Raw genomic sequence first — 19,379 nt, forward strand, 5'->3', positions numbered from 1 at the left:
GATTGCCATGACAGCTGACTTTCCTTCTAAATGCTAGGGAAAATTCGTAACAGGTTTCCTTTCAGTACTTGCTCCAAGATATGAAAATGCATGTGCATTTTCAAGGAAGTGGAGATACTTTCAAATAATCTCTGCCTCATATAGAACAGCCCATGTTAGGAATGGGAAGTATGAAAACAGCTGTCCTGACCAGAAACAAAATTGTTATATGTGGAAGGCAGGGAGATTCCATTCTGTTCATGCCATCATTTTCTTTCAGAGCTGAATGGCAAATGATACACCAGAACTGAACATCAATATGACAGTGCAACTGTGTGTTTCTTAGTGGTTCATCTGGGGATAGGGTGAATGAGCATGAAAGGCCTACTGGGACTGTGGATGTCAAAGTCGTACAACTTATTGGCTCTCCCATCACACAGGGATCCTGGCGGCAAGAACGTCCATGAGGACAAGAGACAGGATCCCAACAACCAAAGGACAATAGATCCATATTGCATCTGAAGCATATGGGGAGAGCAAAATGCATATACAGTATGGATAGAAAAGCAGCTTTCTTTCTTTGAGGTAACACATGGGCTTACATATTGTCCTTGGATCATGCTTCATAGCATTAAAGATATTCCATTGAACGTTATATCTTCAGACTGACTTCACATGAGCAGAATATTGTCCTTGTTTTCCATTATTTCACTAGAAAAATGTCTTTTCAATAAGTCACTGCTCCTTCCACATGCAAAGAATACATGTTAAAGAAAAACAACCACCATTTAATTTGAACTGGGAAGAAAAAAAGGCTCAGTTATGGGATTAATAGTCAACATTAGAGCCAGGGGTATCTACAACTTTAATGCTGGTACTTAACTCAGGTTAGAATGTTTCACTCCAACAACAGTTAGGTTGACACTAATACAATACTGTGTTCTTCATACACAAAATGCACATGTAAAGTTGTGGATCCAGCAAAAGACTGGCAACCAAAGCAACATTTTTCATATTCATTTAGTAACCGAGGTTGTCCTGCAGTACATGCTCATACCAAGTGTCATAAAATGTAGGCATGCTCATTCTTTTCCATCCCGTAATATTTGAACAACTGCAAAATGCATTGGAGTGAACAAGATTCCTATTAGCCTTGAGATGTGGTGTTTTATTTGATGAGAAGCACATTCAGATTTTACTAAGCATAGCACAAGGTCTCAGGCCAATATGCACTATTCCATTTATGATTTGGTCCAAACATTTGTGGGCCTCCTCAGAGGTTACAAGTGGGGCTACCGTTGTGCTAGCAATCAATGTCATGCGGTTTTGGCAAAATAGTTTAGTCCTTCCGTGCTGAATGTTGGGATGAAGCAAGTTCTGCTAGCTGGGAAGGATGCATTGGAAAAAAACAAACATGCAGTGCTTTGTAACTTCTTGCACAGGAGGAAAAAATAAAACCCACCAAAGCAAAGATGAGCTCACATTTTTGAAGCCAGAGCCACTTTTTCTTCAAGGTCTCACCTACTGCCTGAAAAAAGTCATGATACTCACATTAGTGGATGATATGAGGTTCTTAATTGGTCTACTGGATGGTCATGAACAACATGCTACAAAAACTTCATTGCTTTCTCAAGTGTAGGGCACAAATCCCTCCATAATTTCTATGCCAGATGTTTTTATTTCAGAGGAAATGTTGAAGGAAAAGTTATAGTGTGCCGTAAACCCCCACCGAAGGTTAACTTTCAGATTTCGGAGGGCCTGGAAAAAAGACTATATTGATCACATAACTGCAGCGAAGTCCACTGTTTCTTTGCATGCAGCTCTCTAGAATGGTAACCTCTCCAGAGATAATGGAATTGCTAGTTGATTCCACCCCACTTCATTATTGCAAAAGAACTGTTGGTTATGTGTCAAGGATGAGCAACAGATGTTGTTGGACTGTATCTCCTATCAGTCTTTCTCAGTACAGTGGTTAGAAAATATAGGAGATTTGATACAATATAATCTGGAGGTTCACATTGACTGAGATTTTCCTGCTTCTTGCAGGGGATTGGACTGGATGGCCCGTGAGGTCTCTTCCAACTCTATGATTCTATGATTCTATGATTCTATGTCCACCAATCTGGGTATGAATGTTTCTACAGATAATGGGGTCAGGTCAGAATGGGTGTATGGAAGTTTCCCAACACTTCCCCAAAAACAGAATTCAAAAATTAATCAGAATATTTGTAACTTTCTAATCACAAACTCAACAAAATTGGTTATCTATAGGAGCAGGTCCACTGATCAACTTTAGCAAAAGAGTGGCAAAAAGGACAATGTTACAGAGGTTGATAAAATTATGAAAGCACAAAATAACAGACAGACATCACCACAGAGAAAACGTAGGAGGGGATGCGGGGAGAAGCCCATATTAAACCACAGAGCATTGCATGCAGTGCCACAGTATCACAGGAATAACTGCAAGTCCACTTCCTAGATGCTGCCACTACTTCTCATTTCCTCTCTGCAATGAAAAAATTAAGGCTACACAACAAAACTAAACAGCAGTAGGCATAAGGCAGACAGAAGAAAGCATATGTTTGCACAATATGGAAATACCTTAGGGAATGTATTTGCGACAGACACTAGATAAGAGAAACAGGTGGGATGATTCCACAGAAGACCTATGCTATTCTGGCTATGTGTCACAAAAGAAAAAAAAATCCCACAGTTGGAGGAATTTATCTCATAGTAGCAAAGCTCAGAGAATGAGAGTCTTCCTTATGGGCTTGTTACAAGTAGATCATTGTTTATTTTCTTTACTTTATTTTTATCCTGCCTTTCTCCCAATATAGGGACTCAAAGTGGCCATATTAAACAGAACAATGAACAAGACAGGCCTTTGGCGGTACTCTCATGCTTTTAGGACTTAACATGTGTATGTGTTGGTGGCTTCAACAACAACAGAAACATGACAGTAACTCTCATGCAATATTGTTTTTTCAAACTATTTTGCTAAGTTATTTGTTCATTGGTTTGGATGGATATTCCATTGACCTGCATGAGTCTTTCTTCTGATTAGATCAAAACCTGGAAACATTATGTTTTTGGATATCAGTTGCAAGAATACCCAAACTAGCACTGCCACTGAAACTCCTTCTATATTTACCCTATATCCTAGGATCTGATCCCAGATTATCTGTTTATCCCAGATTATCTGGCAGTGGAGACTCATATAATCCAGTTTAAAGCAGATAATCTGGGATCAGATCCTGGAATATAGGACAGTGTAGAAGGGGCCTGACTTGGTTAGTAAGGAAATCTAGGAAACCATGAATCAGAAAACCCCATCACTATCAGCTCTAGGCTAGATTACAAACAATTGTAGAGCTCATCTCAGATTCCCACCAATGAGCACAAAAGTATATCTTTTGATATACTTTTAATTACTTCAATCCATAGCTTAGTTGTTCTGTTTTGTATGAATCAAATAATTTAGTTAAATACCTGAAAGTATGTCATTGATGGAATATGTGTGTGTGTGTGTTTTAAAAGAAATATTTATTAGTGCTTTTCCCATCTATTATCAACATAAACATAATAGTTTCCCCCATATTTTTGGCCCATTTTATCATACACTCATACACAATTCAGTCTCTGTTGCCCACTCTAGTGATTCCCCATATATTTTTGATATTATTTTATTTTCCAATTTCATAACTCTGTCCCAAAAATTATCTTTTTCTTCGAAGCCTAATTTTTTATCTTTGTTAAAGATTTCTTTAATTTGTCTGTATTGGAACCAACCAATAATTTGGAATTTTTGACTATTTTCTTTTTGGTTTTTCAGAGGAAAAGCCCCCTTTTCTTTCATCAGAATGTCTCTATACCTTGGCTACGTTTCTCCACTTGTCTCTCTCTGTGTTTTTTTGACATGAACATGAACCAATTGATTCAAATGATAAGAAAATTAATTCTACATAAACATTAGGAAGAATGTCTTGACTGAATGAGCTGTTTGACAAGGGGATACATAGCGTTGGAGAATCATGGACTCACCTTCTTTTGAGATCTTTTGGTTCTTTAAAAAAAGTTGGTTAATAAATGATTACCAGATTGATAATAATGGAAGGATGTTGTTGACAGTGTTTGTTCCTTGCTCCAATTGCCAACAAAAATGAAAATGTATTGCTCAGAGTTGCTTTTCAACCTGCTGCAGAAGTTTGGCACCCAAAAAGGACGTGTCTGATTATGGAACAGCTAATTTTACACTTGCCAGTTTCCCATAATAAATAGCTCATCATTTCTGAGAGAAGCTAGGGAAATTATTATGATTACCTTGGCTTTCCTTTCCTGTAAGCGCACCACGTTTGGAAGCTTAGTAGATCTGTGTGGTCTGTAGTGTGGAGATTTTAAAATCAACATGCAGAACACACAAAGCAATGCATGGAGAGAATGAGAAAGGAGGGTTTTTGTACATCGAGATAGAGCAAAGGTAAACTCTGCTTTCAGAGAATACATTTTAAAACCAAGAGACATTTCTGATGTTCCATTTATCCTCTAGCAGAAGGTACAAGAAAGGTCAATACTGTGAATAAAATAGCAATCTTGGAGAAAAACCCAGAAACACCATGGCATGCTAGTGCGGGATTTACAAGCAGATGCTGATAAAAGTTTTTCTGAATTCCAATGGTATATTTTGTGTTATGCGAGTTCTAAGTGAATTGCTATGCATCAAAATTGTAATGCCCAATGGCATAAAGATATTATTTGGAAAGTACTGAAAACACAACACACAGCCTCATAAACAAGATACTGGGAGTTGGGGCTTGTTCAGATGTTATACTTGAGAGGGAAGCAAGACAGGAGAACAGAGATTTCAAGAATCAAAAATGTTGGTTATTTTCCTAAAGAGCACTGCAAGGGTATTGGGACGCCTTTCTTGAATTATTTGATTACAACCATTATTTTGGTATAATAATTTGGCTCCTTGCTCAGAAAAGTAACATGGCCCCTTGTCTCCTGACAGCTTCTTTGCCAGGTCATATTTCTCTTTTGTGTTCTTCTGTCCTGCTCTTTATTTTCCTGTTAAATGAAATAAAGAATGTCATTTCATTTAACAGGAAAATAAAGAATGTCTAGATTTTGAAAATTACAAAGAAGGATACAATGCAAAGAAGCATTCTAGTAATTTCACTTTTGGAGCCCAGCAGCCAATGGTAAATTTGGGCCCAGATCTACCCAGACTAATTTTTTTAATTCTCCATTACTGGACATATAGGAACCAAGTTTGAGACAGGTGGAACATGGCCTCCCAAGGATTATACAGTGCAGACACAAATGAAGAAAATGACCACTTTCCCCCTAATATCAATGCGAACTATGCTACACAAGTTAGTATCCAAGAAAAAAACAAAACACTCCCCAGTCAATTTCTCAGCCTTCATATCCCTTTCCAGACTCAAACTGGTCCAAGATGGTGTGACTAAACTGTTGACTTTTATAACTGTTCATTGATGTTATGTTTTTATTGATACGACATTGTTTTATTGCTGACCTTGTTTTATTGTTTTATTGCTGTTATTGTATTGTTGTCGGGCATGGCCCCATGTAAGCCACTCCGAGTCCCTTCGGGGAGATGGGGCGGGATATAAAAATAAAGTTATTATTATTATTATTATTGAGTGGGTTTGGCAACAGGAAACATGCAATTTCCCCTTTACAGCAGCTTTCAATTATAACCTGTATTGTACATGTGATGTGCTACATCAGGTGTAGCACTGCAGAAGGAACTTTCTTGTTCTAAGTGTTCTATGAAATGGTTCTCAAAAATATTTATTAACCAATAAAATTTCATTGACTGTAATGGCATTTGTAAAAGAAGCGAAACCGCATCCCCCCCCCCCCAACCTCACAACCCTTAATATTCACTATATCCCTTTCACAATTTTTTCTTACACACTTGCAGAGGTTGTGCATCATGAGCTGTAATGGGTAATCTTACGATGGTGAAGGTACATTGCTGACATGATATGCAACCGGTTTAGAGGACTAAATCACTGTGAAACAAGGCATTCTCAAAGATTTACCCATGTGCTGTGCAATGGGGCAATATGAAAGATGGAGACATTTCTCTTGCCAGATACAGGGCATTTATGGCTTCTCGTTGCTCTCTAATCAGGACTGCCAGTGCCCCATGGCTCTCTTGGGAGCCATTACTCCCCTATTTGCACTCAATGGCTCAGAAACCCCCATACTGTTGTGAATCGTAACTATTGTGCAACATCCATACCACTTGCTGCTCACTATAGTTCCTCTACAACAAGTCTCTTCTGGAAATATTACCATTGTACAATGCTGCAATTCTAAACTGTGGAATCCTAAATAATATTGTAAATTTCCAACAAGATACCAATTCCATTCTAAGAAAAAACTGTAAATATTGTACACTTTTATGGTTGCAAAACAACCAGCTCTCTGTTCTGTTGTCACCAAATCTGAAAATAAGTCTTGTATGCAGTGGCCCCAAACCCTAAATCCAGCACAGTCACTAGCTTAGACAAAGAATTCTGAAATATTTATTATTTCTGTTATGTGTCTGCTATGCAAAATTCGACAAGCCAAACAGTACAGAAATATTTCCAAGGCATCTAAAAGATTTGCAAGGCATCAAAAACTGGGTAGGGGAATTGATAGCACTTTATTATATTTGAATTTATTTTTACTCAACTATTTCTGGCTCATTGACATATTTTACACTTATAAATCCAGAGGGCATGCTTAAGTTTTCCGAGCAATTACAGCCGAAGTTTAACTAATCTGTTTGAAGTGCTCCCAGGAATGCGCGGAAACACAAAACCTGCCATTTGAATTCCGGTTATGATCTATCTAGCCCAGCATTTTTTTGGAAGAGTCCCTAGGAGCCAACCAACACAAGTAACTCATCTTAAACCGACTAATGGATAAATACTGGACCATTATCTCATTCCTGAAGAATTCAGCTGGAGGTGATGATGGGAAGAACATACTACGTTTCTGGCAGTTTCTCTATCACAGCTCACAATTAAATTCAGTCCAAGTCATAGTACTTGCAAGAAATATGGTACTACTTAATGAGGATTTAATTAAGCTACTGCAACAGAATATTAATTTGAGGCTTTGAGACAATATGAGAATGTTCTTTGCTGAGCAAAGTAATTCATCACTCAACTTCAATCAAAAGAGTGTAAAATTACTATCTTGCATTTAGTATTTAAGCACTTAAGCTTTCTCTTGTATGCATCCAAAATTCTTGAAATGGTCTCAAAGGACAGCTTTGACCTTACAATTTGGGCAACTTTGTAAAACATTAAAATTATCTCCCCCTCCCCCCTTACTACATGAAGAGGTGGACTCTTAGCTGCCTTCATGCATTTACAGGACTGAATATTCTTTAGCATTTTACAGCTATTATACACTGTAGATGGAAAGATGGGCTTTGCTACTACTCCCTTCCCATAATTACTTTCAGGAGTCTACAAAACAAAGGAACCTGCAGCTTTATAAACCTTGGACAAGCCCTCCTTGATACTTTCCAATTCCAGAAATTTGGAAATAAGATCTTACGCCGTGCCACAGGTCCATAAAACCCAACAGTGTGGTTTCCCTAGGCCCCAGATAAAGCTCTTTCCAGAATTATGAAAACTGACTTTTTATTATGGCTTCCAGAATCCCCCAGCCAACATGGCCAATAGACATACTGGCTGAAAGGTTCTGGGAACTGTAGCACAAAGAAGCAACATTTTCAAGCTCTGCCTCTTCCCCAGCTTCTGCTACCTGAAATCTTCTCTCTTCGGGTATCAATAATGGAAACTGGTAGAGTTTGTGGCCTCTCACAGAACCAAAACACATTTTTTTTAGTTTCTCAAAGTTTTTTTTAGTTCTCAAGATTAAGAGCCCTTGATGATTGAACTCTCCAGAGATAACAACTTTGGGGAGAAGCCACCACCAGTCTGTAGTCATTCTCAAGCAAGTCCTTGACATGTCAGATCCTGTAACTTGTCTAGTTAGTCCATGAGAGATGCTATTGTCCCATTTTGAAGAACTAGCCAGATATACTACTCAAAGAGGTGGATATACTACTTGAAGCCAGATATACTACTTGAAGATGTGGGTTTTCCAGGAGGAGCCTCCCATTCTGACTATTATACTCTTGACCACTGAACTTAATTGAGAAATCTCCTACACCCAGCAGCTGTGAAAACCTGGAAGGAGCTGCTTTGTTTCTTCTTACCAGAGAGATGGAAGGGAAGGCAACTCAGAACAGGGACATCTGGCTGCTCTGAGCTCCAGAGGGAAGGAGAAGGCCAGAGCACTGTCAGGGGATGATGGGAGGCAGAGTGGATTCCAAAATTCATCATCCCGGTCTCACCTCCTTCTCCAGACTGTATTCCCATGCTGAGAAACAGCACTGGTCAAACAAACACTCCAGCAGACGAAGTCCAACTGTTGATTAACTTTATTTACATGGCTATATACAAATAGAGTCAATTGCCATAAGTTCCAGACACATGGCAGTGTCTCTTCGGCAATGGAGCCATTCAGTTCTCAGTCCATCCTCCGAGAAAGCTCACGCCAAACTCCACAGATAAGATAAGATAAACAGCATTCCTCAGATCGGAGGAAGTTCCAACCCTCAAAAGGCAGGAAATCAATCCTGATAGGTCATAGCAATCACAACAGGCTGTCAGTCAAAACTAGCCTGCTGTTAACTATTTCATTACTGAAAACACACACTCTAGCTCATCAGCAGTAAACACTTGATTTACATTTCATACAAATACAACCATACTCCAACAGGCACTTCATCTGAGAGTGCATCCCAAGTTCTACCCTACTGAGTTAAGGCCAGTTGCCATTCTATGATTTGAATAATCTCTCCACTCTCTTACTTTTTATTTGGTACACAAAAGCAGCGTGAACACACAGAATTGCACGCATGAAGTGACACATTGACATGGGATCCTGGCATATTTTGCTTTATTATTTTCTAAACATAGATGGACCTGATATTGAGGCTAATAGAGAATCCTAGTCACATTGCAACTCCACATGAACACTTGGAGCTGGGCTCAGAGCACGAACGCATCTCATGTATAGTGGCATAATATACATGCCTTGACTGTGTTGGCCTAGACAAGTATCTAAGATGTCCTGACATTTCTAATTTTCAGTACAAAAATTCATCCATATTTAAAAACATTTACTGATCTTTCTTGACGTGTTCAGAAGCAAAGCCATGGAAATCTTGCAATTCATTGAAATAATTTTATGTGCAGAAAGGAGAACTGTACAAAGAGTTTAATTGCAAATCGTTTAGTTGCAAATACTTCTCAAATTAACATCAACATTTGGGGTTTCTAAGCTATTGAGGTGTCATTTATGTTCCATAACCTAGTGGGAAATGTCATCTATTTTGTGAGGCCAAATCTGCTTTTGTTGAACATGAATATTCAGGTATTTGACTTTGAAGATTTATATTTTCATGAATATTCAGTCATAAGTGGTTCAACATCAATAAGGAACAAGTTAAGGAGAACTGTAAAGGTGGTCAAATTGGCATTTATTTTTGAATTAACTTAATATTGGAGAAACATAAGAAGTGCATAGGTTAATCTTGAGCTGAACCACAAAGAAAATGAACCAGGTTGTATGGAAGGGGCATTTTATGTCAAAATTGTACGTTGGGTTTTTGTCTTCAGAAGCAATGCTATAATGCTGTAAGAACAATGGCCTCAAATATTTGAAATGTTTTTTTTAAAGGCTTATGTGTGGGCTTCTGTTTGTTTTCCACCGTGTGCACTCCTGAAGCACATGATCTAGGAAGCAGGACTTCTGCTGAGTTGCTTGGAGATGGAGCTGAGTCTTTGAGGCTCAGTCTCATAGAAGAGACCAGAGGGTGGGCATGTTTTGGGGGTTTTCCTTGACCTTTTTAGGGCTCATGGAGCACTTTTTTGTCTGCACGCTCTCCCTGAGAACATGGTCTAAAGGGGTGGGTCTTCTGTTGAGTCACTGATTTGTTTGGGGATGAAGCTAGTAGCTATCAGTGCTATGAAATTCAGTCTCTGAAACCCAGTCTCTAAGGACAGGAGTCCCCGGTGGTGTAATGGATTAAACCCTTGTGCCAGCAGGACTGCTAACCTGAAGGTTGGGTTGCTGACCTGAAGGTTGCAGGTTCAAATTTGGGGATAGCGTGGATGAGCTCCCATCTGTCAGCTACAGCTCCCCATGTAGGGACATGAGAGAAGCCTCCTACAAGGATGGTAAAACATCAAAAACACCTGGGCGTTCCTTGGGCAACGTCTTTGCAGACGGTCAATTCTCTCACAATTTTTCAAGTCGCTCCTGACATTAAAAAAGTCACTAAGGGCCAATCTTATTACTAAGTTATTAGTCTAAAAGGGATGAAAAAATAACTGCAGGGATGGAGGAAGAATGATTTGTCACTATTTGCTGCAATGTCTATGTAAAGTGTGTCATCTTGCCTGAAAACATTCGCGGACTATACTTACAGCAAGGACAAACAAATGGCTATCTTGGAAGAGAAGATCAATGCACTGCATTGCATGTTGAGATTCAGTGCACCAGAAGACATGAGGGTCTCCTGAACAGAACAGAGGAAGAATGAATCCTTCAGAACCAACAAGAAGAAACTGCCAATTAAAATGAAGAGGACTGTATAATACTGAGGGTGCACCATGGCGAGCAGTCACCATTTGGAATTGACCATGTAAAAGGGATTTGGAACTACCCAAACAAAGCAATTGCCTCCTAGATCTTCCTAAGGGGTTTAGACAGAACTGTGTGTCAGTCAGAGAAGATGAATTGGGAACTGTGCTGCATTCCTGCTACACGTTTCTTTGATGCCACTGACAAGCTGCTGAACCTTATCAAGAGCACAGAGCAGTACCCTTCTTCTGATTCATGTGGGCAACAATGTCTCTGCAAAGAACAAAATTGAGCACATTTGGGCAAAGAATACTGATTAGGGTTACTGGGATTCACAGTCCAACATCTGAGGACTCCCATCTCTGTTACACGAGGGTAAACATTTGTAGTATCCTGAATAGAAAGTTGGACACATTCAGAATTGGTTCTTGGAATGGCTACTTTTTGCATGACTGTGGTCATGCTGGCTGAACAGTCTTACAACTAGTCTAAGGCTGGACTCAGGCATGGGAGTCAAGACAGTTGTCCACCATGTTGGTGGATTGCAAGTCCAAGTATCCCCAGCCGGTAGTAAGGAATACTGACAATTGCCCTCAAACAATATCCGGTGGGTGCAATGATTTTCTCCCAGCCGGAATCCAGTTTCTACTCCCAATGGAACTACAAACCAATGTAGGAACTACAATGTCCCTACAAATTAATAGGAACATAGTAAGCCAGCATTTATTCTAGTCTTACTGACTTAATGAGTGTGCTCTGGCTGGGCCTAGCAATCCGATTAAGCCCCTAAAGCTCAATCATATCATATACCATAATGGTCTTTTTTTACATCAAGAAATATTAAATTTATGGACCTCCATAAGCTGTGCACACTATACCAGTTTGTATGCCTGCATTTATTTTGCAGTATCTCAATCCTGTCTAACTGTATGCAACTCTGAACAGTCGAAACCCTTCTCTGCTTTGACATATTATCAGGCACAGGCACTGTTTTTCTATTTCCATACTTATCACATCAGCCAGCCAGCAAAGCTAGGGGAAAATATATGATTTGTTTGTTTTTAAAATAAGAGCTGAGTTTGCTTGCATTCCACCATCCCAAAGTATTTTTGCTTAAAGCTATCTTGATTTGAAAATGAAAAGGTTTAAATCCATTCTATATTATAAAGTCTTTTTGTAGAACCTGGTGGTTTGAATTCACTCCATTTTTTAAAATCCAAACTTTAAAGGCGATATCCCAGATACTGAACCTTAGGCGCAACATCTTGGATAGTGGCTTTGAATGTCAGACTAAAACTCAGAACAGATTCACCAACTACTGACACAGAAGTCACCAGTTTCTTCTGGATATTAAACCACTGTGGATTATTTACAGAACTCGGCTCTCTTTCTCTCTGCCCACCAGTGATCAAACCAGATGTGATGGCTGGCAGATACTATGCAATGGACGGGTCACTGTTGAATTTCCAGAAAGCAGAAGGACTTTTTGGCACCTAAAAGTAATCTCTTTAAAGCAGCCATGGAAATTCAAAATATAAGAGGAATTTTTCTTACCTCCTTGGAGGGGTCTTTCCTTTCCATTCCATTTTGTAAAAATTAATGGCATGGGATTCTAGCACCGGTGCAGAGGAGGATGGATACCGGTGACAACAGCCCTGGGACTTCTTGTCAGAGTAAAAGTGGTAATGTTATTTGCTGAAACACCAAGTTAACTGACTCACCCGATTTGCTCTGGCAACTGGATGAGATGATAAGAAAGCTTCTGAGGTTTACTATGACTTGCAATAGATTTGCAAGGGGGCAATCAGAGAACAAGGAATATAATCAAGCACAAGGTAAATCATTTTCGCTGATGGGGCTCCTTCGTCATACTAAAAGATTCAATGATTACATTTCTCCACTCATTTGTTTCCGTTTTTAAACAAAAAGCACTAAATTGCATTCCGGCTAGATTACAAATGGAATGTACAATTCAGAAGTAAGCATCATGGATTCAGGGGAACTTTCTCCAAAATAAGCCCTGCTGCTCCTACATAAGAAGAAAGGTGGGTTAAATACACGAATAAGGTTTTTTGCCACGCTGTTCTTTGGTTTGTGGTCCTGATCTATGCCAGTCATTCCCAAAACACACACACAGAGCCAGATCTAGCATGTGCTACTGGTGAAAAAGAGGATTTTTATTGATGATGAAGAGACACAGTAGATGTTTCCTAATAAATAAAATTCACCACTCCATCTATGGCGGAAGGCTCTGGGCCATGGAGAATGTCAGACCATGGCTGGGATCCTTTTAGTGAGATATACATGTTTTGTTTTTTAGCCTCTCGTGTTTCATCCAAATCATCCTGCAGGGATGAGGCTGTTGCTACAGCAGAGGATGGAAGACAAAGAAGAATGCAGCTGGGCAGTGGAAGTGGCCTCTCATATCCCTGCAGTTTGTAAGAGAGATACAGGAGTCTAGTGTCTAGATCCAGGGAAGTCATGCTGCCCCTCTATTCTGCCTTGGTCAGACCACACCTGGAATACTGTGTCCGATTTTGGGCACCGCAATTGAAAGGAGATGTTGACAAGCTGGAAAATGTCCAGAGGAGGGCAACTAAAATGATCAAGGGTCTGGAGAACAAACCCTATGAGGAGCGGCTTAAAGAGCTGAGCATGTTTAGCCTGCAGAAGAGAAGGCTGAGAGGAGACATGATAGCCATGCATCAATATATGAGGTGAAGTTATAGGGAGGAGGGAGCAAGCTGTTTTCTGCTGCCCTGGAGACTAGGACGCGGAACAATGGCTTCAAACTACAGGAAAGGAGATTCCACCTGAACATCAGGAAGAACTTTCTCACTGTGAGAGCCATTCATCAGTGGAACTCTCTGCCCCGGAGTGTGGTGGAGGCTCCTTCTTTGGAGGCTTTTAAGCAGAGACTGGATGGCCATCTATCGGGGGTGCTTTGAATGCGATTTCCTGCTTCTTGGCAGAACGGGGTTGGACTGGATGGCCCATGAGGTCTCTCCCAACTCTAGGATTCTGTGATTCTATAGGCAGAGAGAAACATCATCATTATATCCTCTCTCTCAAATGTCAGGGGGAGAAGATGCAGTCGCAATGGCCCAACAACTTTCCTCTCTTATCTTTTTTAGCTATTTAAAGACAGGACTTGCCAGCTACCTGAAAGGCTGAGACAGACAAAATACCAGCCTACCTGATTATTATAAATGGAAATATCAGAGACTGAAGCCTCTTCATGTAAACCAGGCACTCTGCTGGCAGATGAAAGTCCTGCCCCTTTTAATTATAGTTTCTGTGATATAGATATTTTTGCTTTATTATAGTAGAATACCTACAAAGTCTTGTTGGTGTCTCACACATTTCTGAGTTCCCCTATGAGAGGCATTTTACCTGACACAGGGAAAGAGTTGCATATGAGCAGGCTATGTGCAAGCAGATGTATATGAACATCTCATATGCGTGAGATCCATATAACCAAGAGATGCGCATTCAGTTGTACCACCCATAGCACATCACTGCATTTAGCGCAACTTATCTAACATCAATTTGTGTACCACAGTCAATGTGTAGGTGGCATTCTGTTACATTGCTATGTGTGGCTTACACGTATACGCATCTCTTTCTTTACCTCCTTTGCACCCTGTGCCCAACTTTCCACCCAGCAGTGTTCAATGCTGCTGTTGCTGCTTACTAGTGAGGAGGGGAGAGGGAAAAAGTAATGAACACCATATTATGTGGCTGCCATTAGCTCCAGAAACAAGGGAAAAGAGCGTATACTCCACCTGTGAGCGTACCCGCATTTCCCCCCCTTTTGAACACAGACCAGCTTACATCCTCTATCCCATTGGTAAGCAAAAGCATCCCAACATAGGATGTCAAGTTTTGGAAATCATAGGACAATATAATGAGTTTAGAAAGAGATTTCTGACTTCCAATATCTGGTGGAGTAAATAGTGTTCTACAGGAAGGCTGGGGAAATGTTGGCCTCTAAGACATTATGGGTCCAACTTTCATTGTCTTTTATCTCTGGCCATGCTGGATGTTTCTGATGGGAGCTCAAACACAAAAACTTTGAGGGAAGGGAGAACAAAAGTTCCCCAGCCCTATTGCACAAGGTATATTTCATTCAAGGTGCTTAGTAACCATTGCTAAATTACTCCAACACCACTGGATTTTAATAGCGCTTACAGATGCAATTTTGTGTTCTTTTACGTGCACAAACACACACAAACCCTCTGCAAATTTTTGCTTTTTACAAAATAAATCCAAAGGGCTGTTATTAGGGCTGTCAAGTGATAATGTATTTTTAGTGATGAGTCATCTGGCCTTCCAAAATTAATTGCTAAATGAAACAATCAATCACATCTAAATTGAAGTCCCATATTCTTCTACTGTCTGGATCTGTTACTGACCTGTGTGTGCATTCAAAATAACAAATACAGAGAAAGAAAAGCAAAATCATGCGGTTCTGATAAAAGCTTTTAGAACAGGAGAATAGAAACTATATCAACCCTGAACCCCAGCATTTTATTTTTTTAACGAAATATAACATCCACAAATTTATTAGTATGGATAACATTTAAAAACATTATAAAAGAAACTTGGCTTGGATGCCTTTAAAGCTATCCAATAACAGTATTGTGTCTTTTTAGCTGCTAAGAGAACAGCAACAACATGATACAGATACTCCTAACAGATAGGCTTAAATTGACACCACTTCCTGGGCAGGGATAATGAATAGAAGAAAGACTGGTTATTAGGTGTAAGACCATAGCAGTCAACAAATCAATGTCTGTTTGTCATTAAAACCAGGAGAGAGATCTGTATCAGGTTTGCTTCTTTTGATCTCAGAGTGCCTTTAATCTTTAGGACTATTTAATATAGCACAACTTTCAGAATGAGAAATTTCATACTCTTGACTTGTTTGGGGAAAAAACCCACTCACTCATCTTTTATCAGGATTCTCTGTGATCCGGCATACATTCTCCCTGCTTTAATAGGCTCCTTGGCACTGGAAGCTATTTCATAATATGTGGTGCAAAGAATAAGTACTGTAGTTTTAAAAATTTCCACCTCCACCAGGGAAACTCTTTTCATAATGTGTTGTCGAAGGCTTTCATGGCCGGGATCACAGGGTTGTTGTATGTCTTTCGGGCTGTGTGGCCATGTTCCAGAAGTATTCTCTCCTGACGTTTCGCCCACATTTATGGCAGGCATCCTCAGAGGTTGATGCCTGCCATAGATGTGGGTGAAACGTCAGGAGAGAATACTTCTGGAACATGGCCACACAGCCCGAAAGACATACAACAACCCTCTTTTCATAATGATTTTTCTGCCAAGGAATTCTGTGCCCAACTGGAGCTTGGAGCTGGGCATTTTTTTTTTAGGTTGTAATTTCCAGAATAACCCAACTGACATGTAGTCCAAGAAAGTTACTTTTCTAAGTTCTGCACATCACAGGGCAAGCATGCATGTTAGGTGGAATGTCAGCAGGGTATGGTGAATTCAAAACAGATGCAATTTAAAAAGACATTATAAATGAAAAGAGAGTGTCCACCCATTAAAAATGCATGCATTTTAAAAAGAAAACTGGGAACATCATGGCCAAATTCAGAAAATGTAAATATTAAATTATGATGTGCTTTTGTGGGATATGTCACGTTCTGAATGGCAAAGAAGCTTATGTGTCTTCAATTTGATGTTGGGCACTTTCTAAATTCTAAAATTAGTTGTTGTGCCACAGATGTACAAAACTTCTGGTAGTTAAGATAAAGGCAAAGTGATGGAATACAGAATACTTCTTCCAGCCAACATAAACAAGGTTTGCACAAGGCTGGGCTGTGGTGCAGGCTGGAAAGCAAGCCAGCTGCAACAAATCACTCTGACCAAGAGGTCATGAGTTCGAGGCCAGCCCATGCCTGCATCTGTCTCTGTCTCTGTTCTATGTTATGGCATTGAATGTTTGCCTTTATGTGTGCAATGTGACCCACCCTGAGTCCCCTTCGGGGTGAGAAGGGCGGAATATAAATGCTGTAAATAAATAAATAAATATATTTCAAAATAAATCAGAATGACTGCGATCTGGATTGGAGTCATTACTATGATATTGGAGCTATGCTCCATCTCCTCCCCTCAAAAGCCAGGTATGTATACTGAGCAAAAGAGTTCAGTGCCACTTGCAAGCAGAGCACCGAAGAACAATGTTTCTAGCATCATTCTGGCAATGAAATGTGGTGCAACATGTAGAAGCAGAGAACCCTAGAGGGTCCTATTGCAAATCCTTGTGACCACAGCTTGCTGGCAAATAGGGTCCTGGGTGCATCATAATTCACTGTCCTGCTTGCTAGTCCTGCAGAATACCTTTACACATCATAGCTGCCTAGCTCTTAAGGTGGATTTCAATGGTGCTACAATCATAAATATTGATGAAGTTGTGTGTCTCTAAGCTTAGAACACTGTAATTGCCTAACTGGATGCCAACCAATTTTTTTTAATGCTGCCAATGGATAGTGGTATCCCCTCCAAAGAAACCCAAATCATGGGCACATTGCTTGTAAAACACCTAATTTTTGGAAAGGATCCTGAGGCCCAATACTATTATTCCATACTGATGTTACTCCATGTTAGAAACGCTTCTTTTCAGGGCTACTGCCTTAAATATTAATGACACTGGCTCACAAGAAAAAAGTTTTTCATTGTGGTTAGAATATCTTTCAAATTAATCGCACTTGTTAGAAAAAACAAATACATGCAATTCATAATACAATATGTGGTCTAATTTGTTTTACACTTGTCCAAATATGAATTAGAGTAGGATGATTAAGGGTGAGCGAAACTAAGCTGTTCCACTTCATAAAATGTTGGCAGAAAGCGGAATGCATTTAGTCTGATCTGCCAAAACACTGTAATAGATTGTGGAAACTGCGATAGCTTTCATTATTCACTATGGAAATATACATACTATGTGTGGAACAAGCAATGCTTCCTAACCCAGGGTGGAAAATATATTAGAAGATATGCCAAAAAATGGTTGAATGTTGGGAAGCACAGATTAGGGGAGTCCTAAATGGGCAAGAATCCTCACAGTTCAGGATTTATCCGGTGTGAAAATGCAGTCCATTACATCAATTGAATTGAAAACAGCATTTTCTGCAGAGAAAGCACAATGTCATTATTCACAGTTCAGGACTTATTCTGTGCAAAGAAATAAATATGAGCTTTAACAATACACAGGAAACAAGACTTTCTGCACAGTAAAATATCACTGGAGATAAAAGCTTCCTGCATGGAAAACATTTTCTGCACAGCAAATGCTGTTTTCTGTAAGGGAAGAAACTCACAATTGTATTTTAAACGTACAATTGAATCCGACATCTTCAAAGACGGTGTAGTTTTCAATTACTTTCTTGCATAAAAGGAGAAATGGTAAAATTATTCATTCTTGCCTGCAAAGGTGATATGCATCTCCATGGCACCTTGCTTGCTTGATCAGTGAGCTGAAAACAAAGTGGCTTTCTGTTGTGCCAGAAGCACCCATGAATTGGACCCACATGATCTAACCCCCAGCTATAACAGCAATAAACCGCAAGTGAAATCCCTAAATGGAGGAACATGCCATTTAGCAGCCAAGTTCCTGCCAGGCTTGGAAATAGTTACTGAGGATGGGTTGACAATTCTCAGAATCCTCCAGCTTCCACTGTGTCACGCCCTGGCAGCGGAGCACTGGAAACCAATACACAGAGGCCAATAACAGTCTAATATCTTTATTAAGGAATTAGTAAATTAGAACAAAAATAAGCAGAATATATAGTTCAGCATTAGACCTTTCAGGGAAGGTCAAATATAGTCCAGTAAAATATTGTCCAGTATATAATATTAGAGTTCAAAGTTATAATCCAAACCGAAACACACTCAAACTTCTAAGCAGATTGAGTGGGGAAAACGTCCAAGATTTTTCTAGAGTTCAAAGTAAGTCCAAGGCAAGGAATTGAAGACAAGACTGGATACTCGACACAAAGATGCAAGGCTGGAATTACGGCGAAACAGGACAAGAAACACGGCAAGGGAAGGCACGATGAAACTGGAAGGTAGCGGACTTAAAACGCAGTCCACACTTGACTGGAACCGAAGCTAATCCTTGGAACTGACTTGTTGACTCCGCGCCGACTAGCCAGCGCACAGAACTTTTAAGGAACTCCAAATCTTTGCTCAGAGCAGGTGTCCAACTACTCTTTTCCCAAGGGAAAAGAGCTAAAGCAAACATCTCCACAGATGCGATCCTCCCTGAGAGTTCTCAGGGGAAATAGGCTAATCAAGAGATTCCCTTGCTGCTAATCTCGCACTTCGTCTTTGTCCGCTCTCTCCTGCCTGTCCGTTTGCACAAACATTTTTCGATCAAAGGGGGGAGAGCTGGGAAGAGAAAACTCCGTCCCAAGGTCCTTCTTAATGAGCACTGAACTAGAATTGTCAATAGAAAACAACTGGAACGGGGCAGAGTCTTGCTGAATTGGCACTAAACCTGTTTCCTCATTGCTATTGTCCACAATGGAGTCAGGTTCACGGCCCGGGGGTCCATGGGACATCACACACTGCCACTACAAGGCATATGTCGCCAACAGGACTCCAACCAAAGGGTCGAAGTGTGATAAAGGTAGGGCTTGGAGTACAGGTGGAGGGCTTCTCATTTGACAAGGGCCTTGTGGAAAATG

The 19,379-nt window shown here is 40.0% G+C and overlaps 1 protein-coding gene across 6 annotated transcripts in view; it reads right to left on the bottom strand.

The window, feature by feature from the left end:
• Window positions 1-19,379, bottom strand: part of pex5l (peroxisomal biogenesis factor 5 like) — a 176,090-nt gene that overhangs the window by 56,766 nt on the left and 99,945 nt on the right. The window contains exon 2 of one of the 6 annotated variants that reach the window (XM_008105982.3): window positions 1,442-1,507. The exons of the other annotated variants lie outside the window; for them this stretch is intronic. Within the exon in view, the coding sequence (XP_008104189.1) occupies window positions 1,442-1,507 (66 nt within the window). The remainder of the gene's footprint in view (window positions 1-1,441; window positions 1,508-19,379) is intronic. 6 annotated transcript variants of the gene reach the window in all.

This window comes from Anolis carolinensis, chromosome 3, assembly GCF_035594765.1.
Source record: "Anolis carolinensis isolate JA03-04 chromosome 3, rAnoCar3.1.pri, whole genome shotgun sequence".
Lineage (NCBI taxonomy): Eukaryota > Metazoa > Chordata > Lepidosauria > Squamata > Dactyloidae > Anolis > Anolis carolinensis.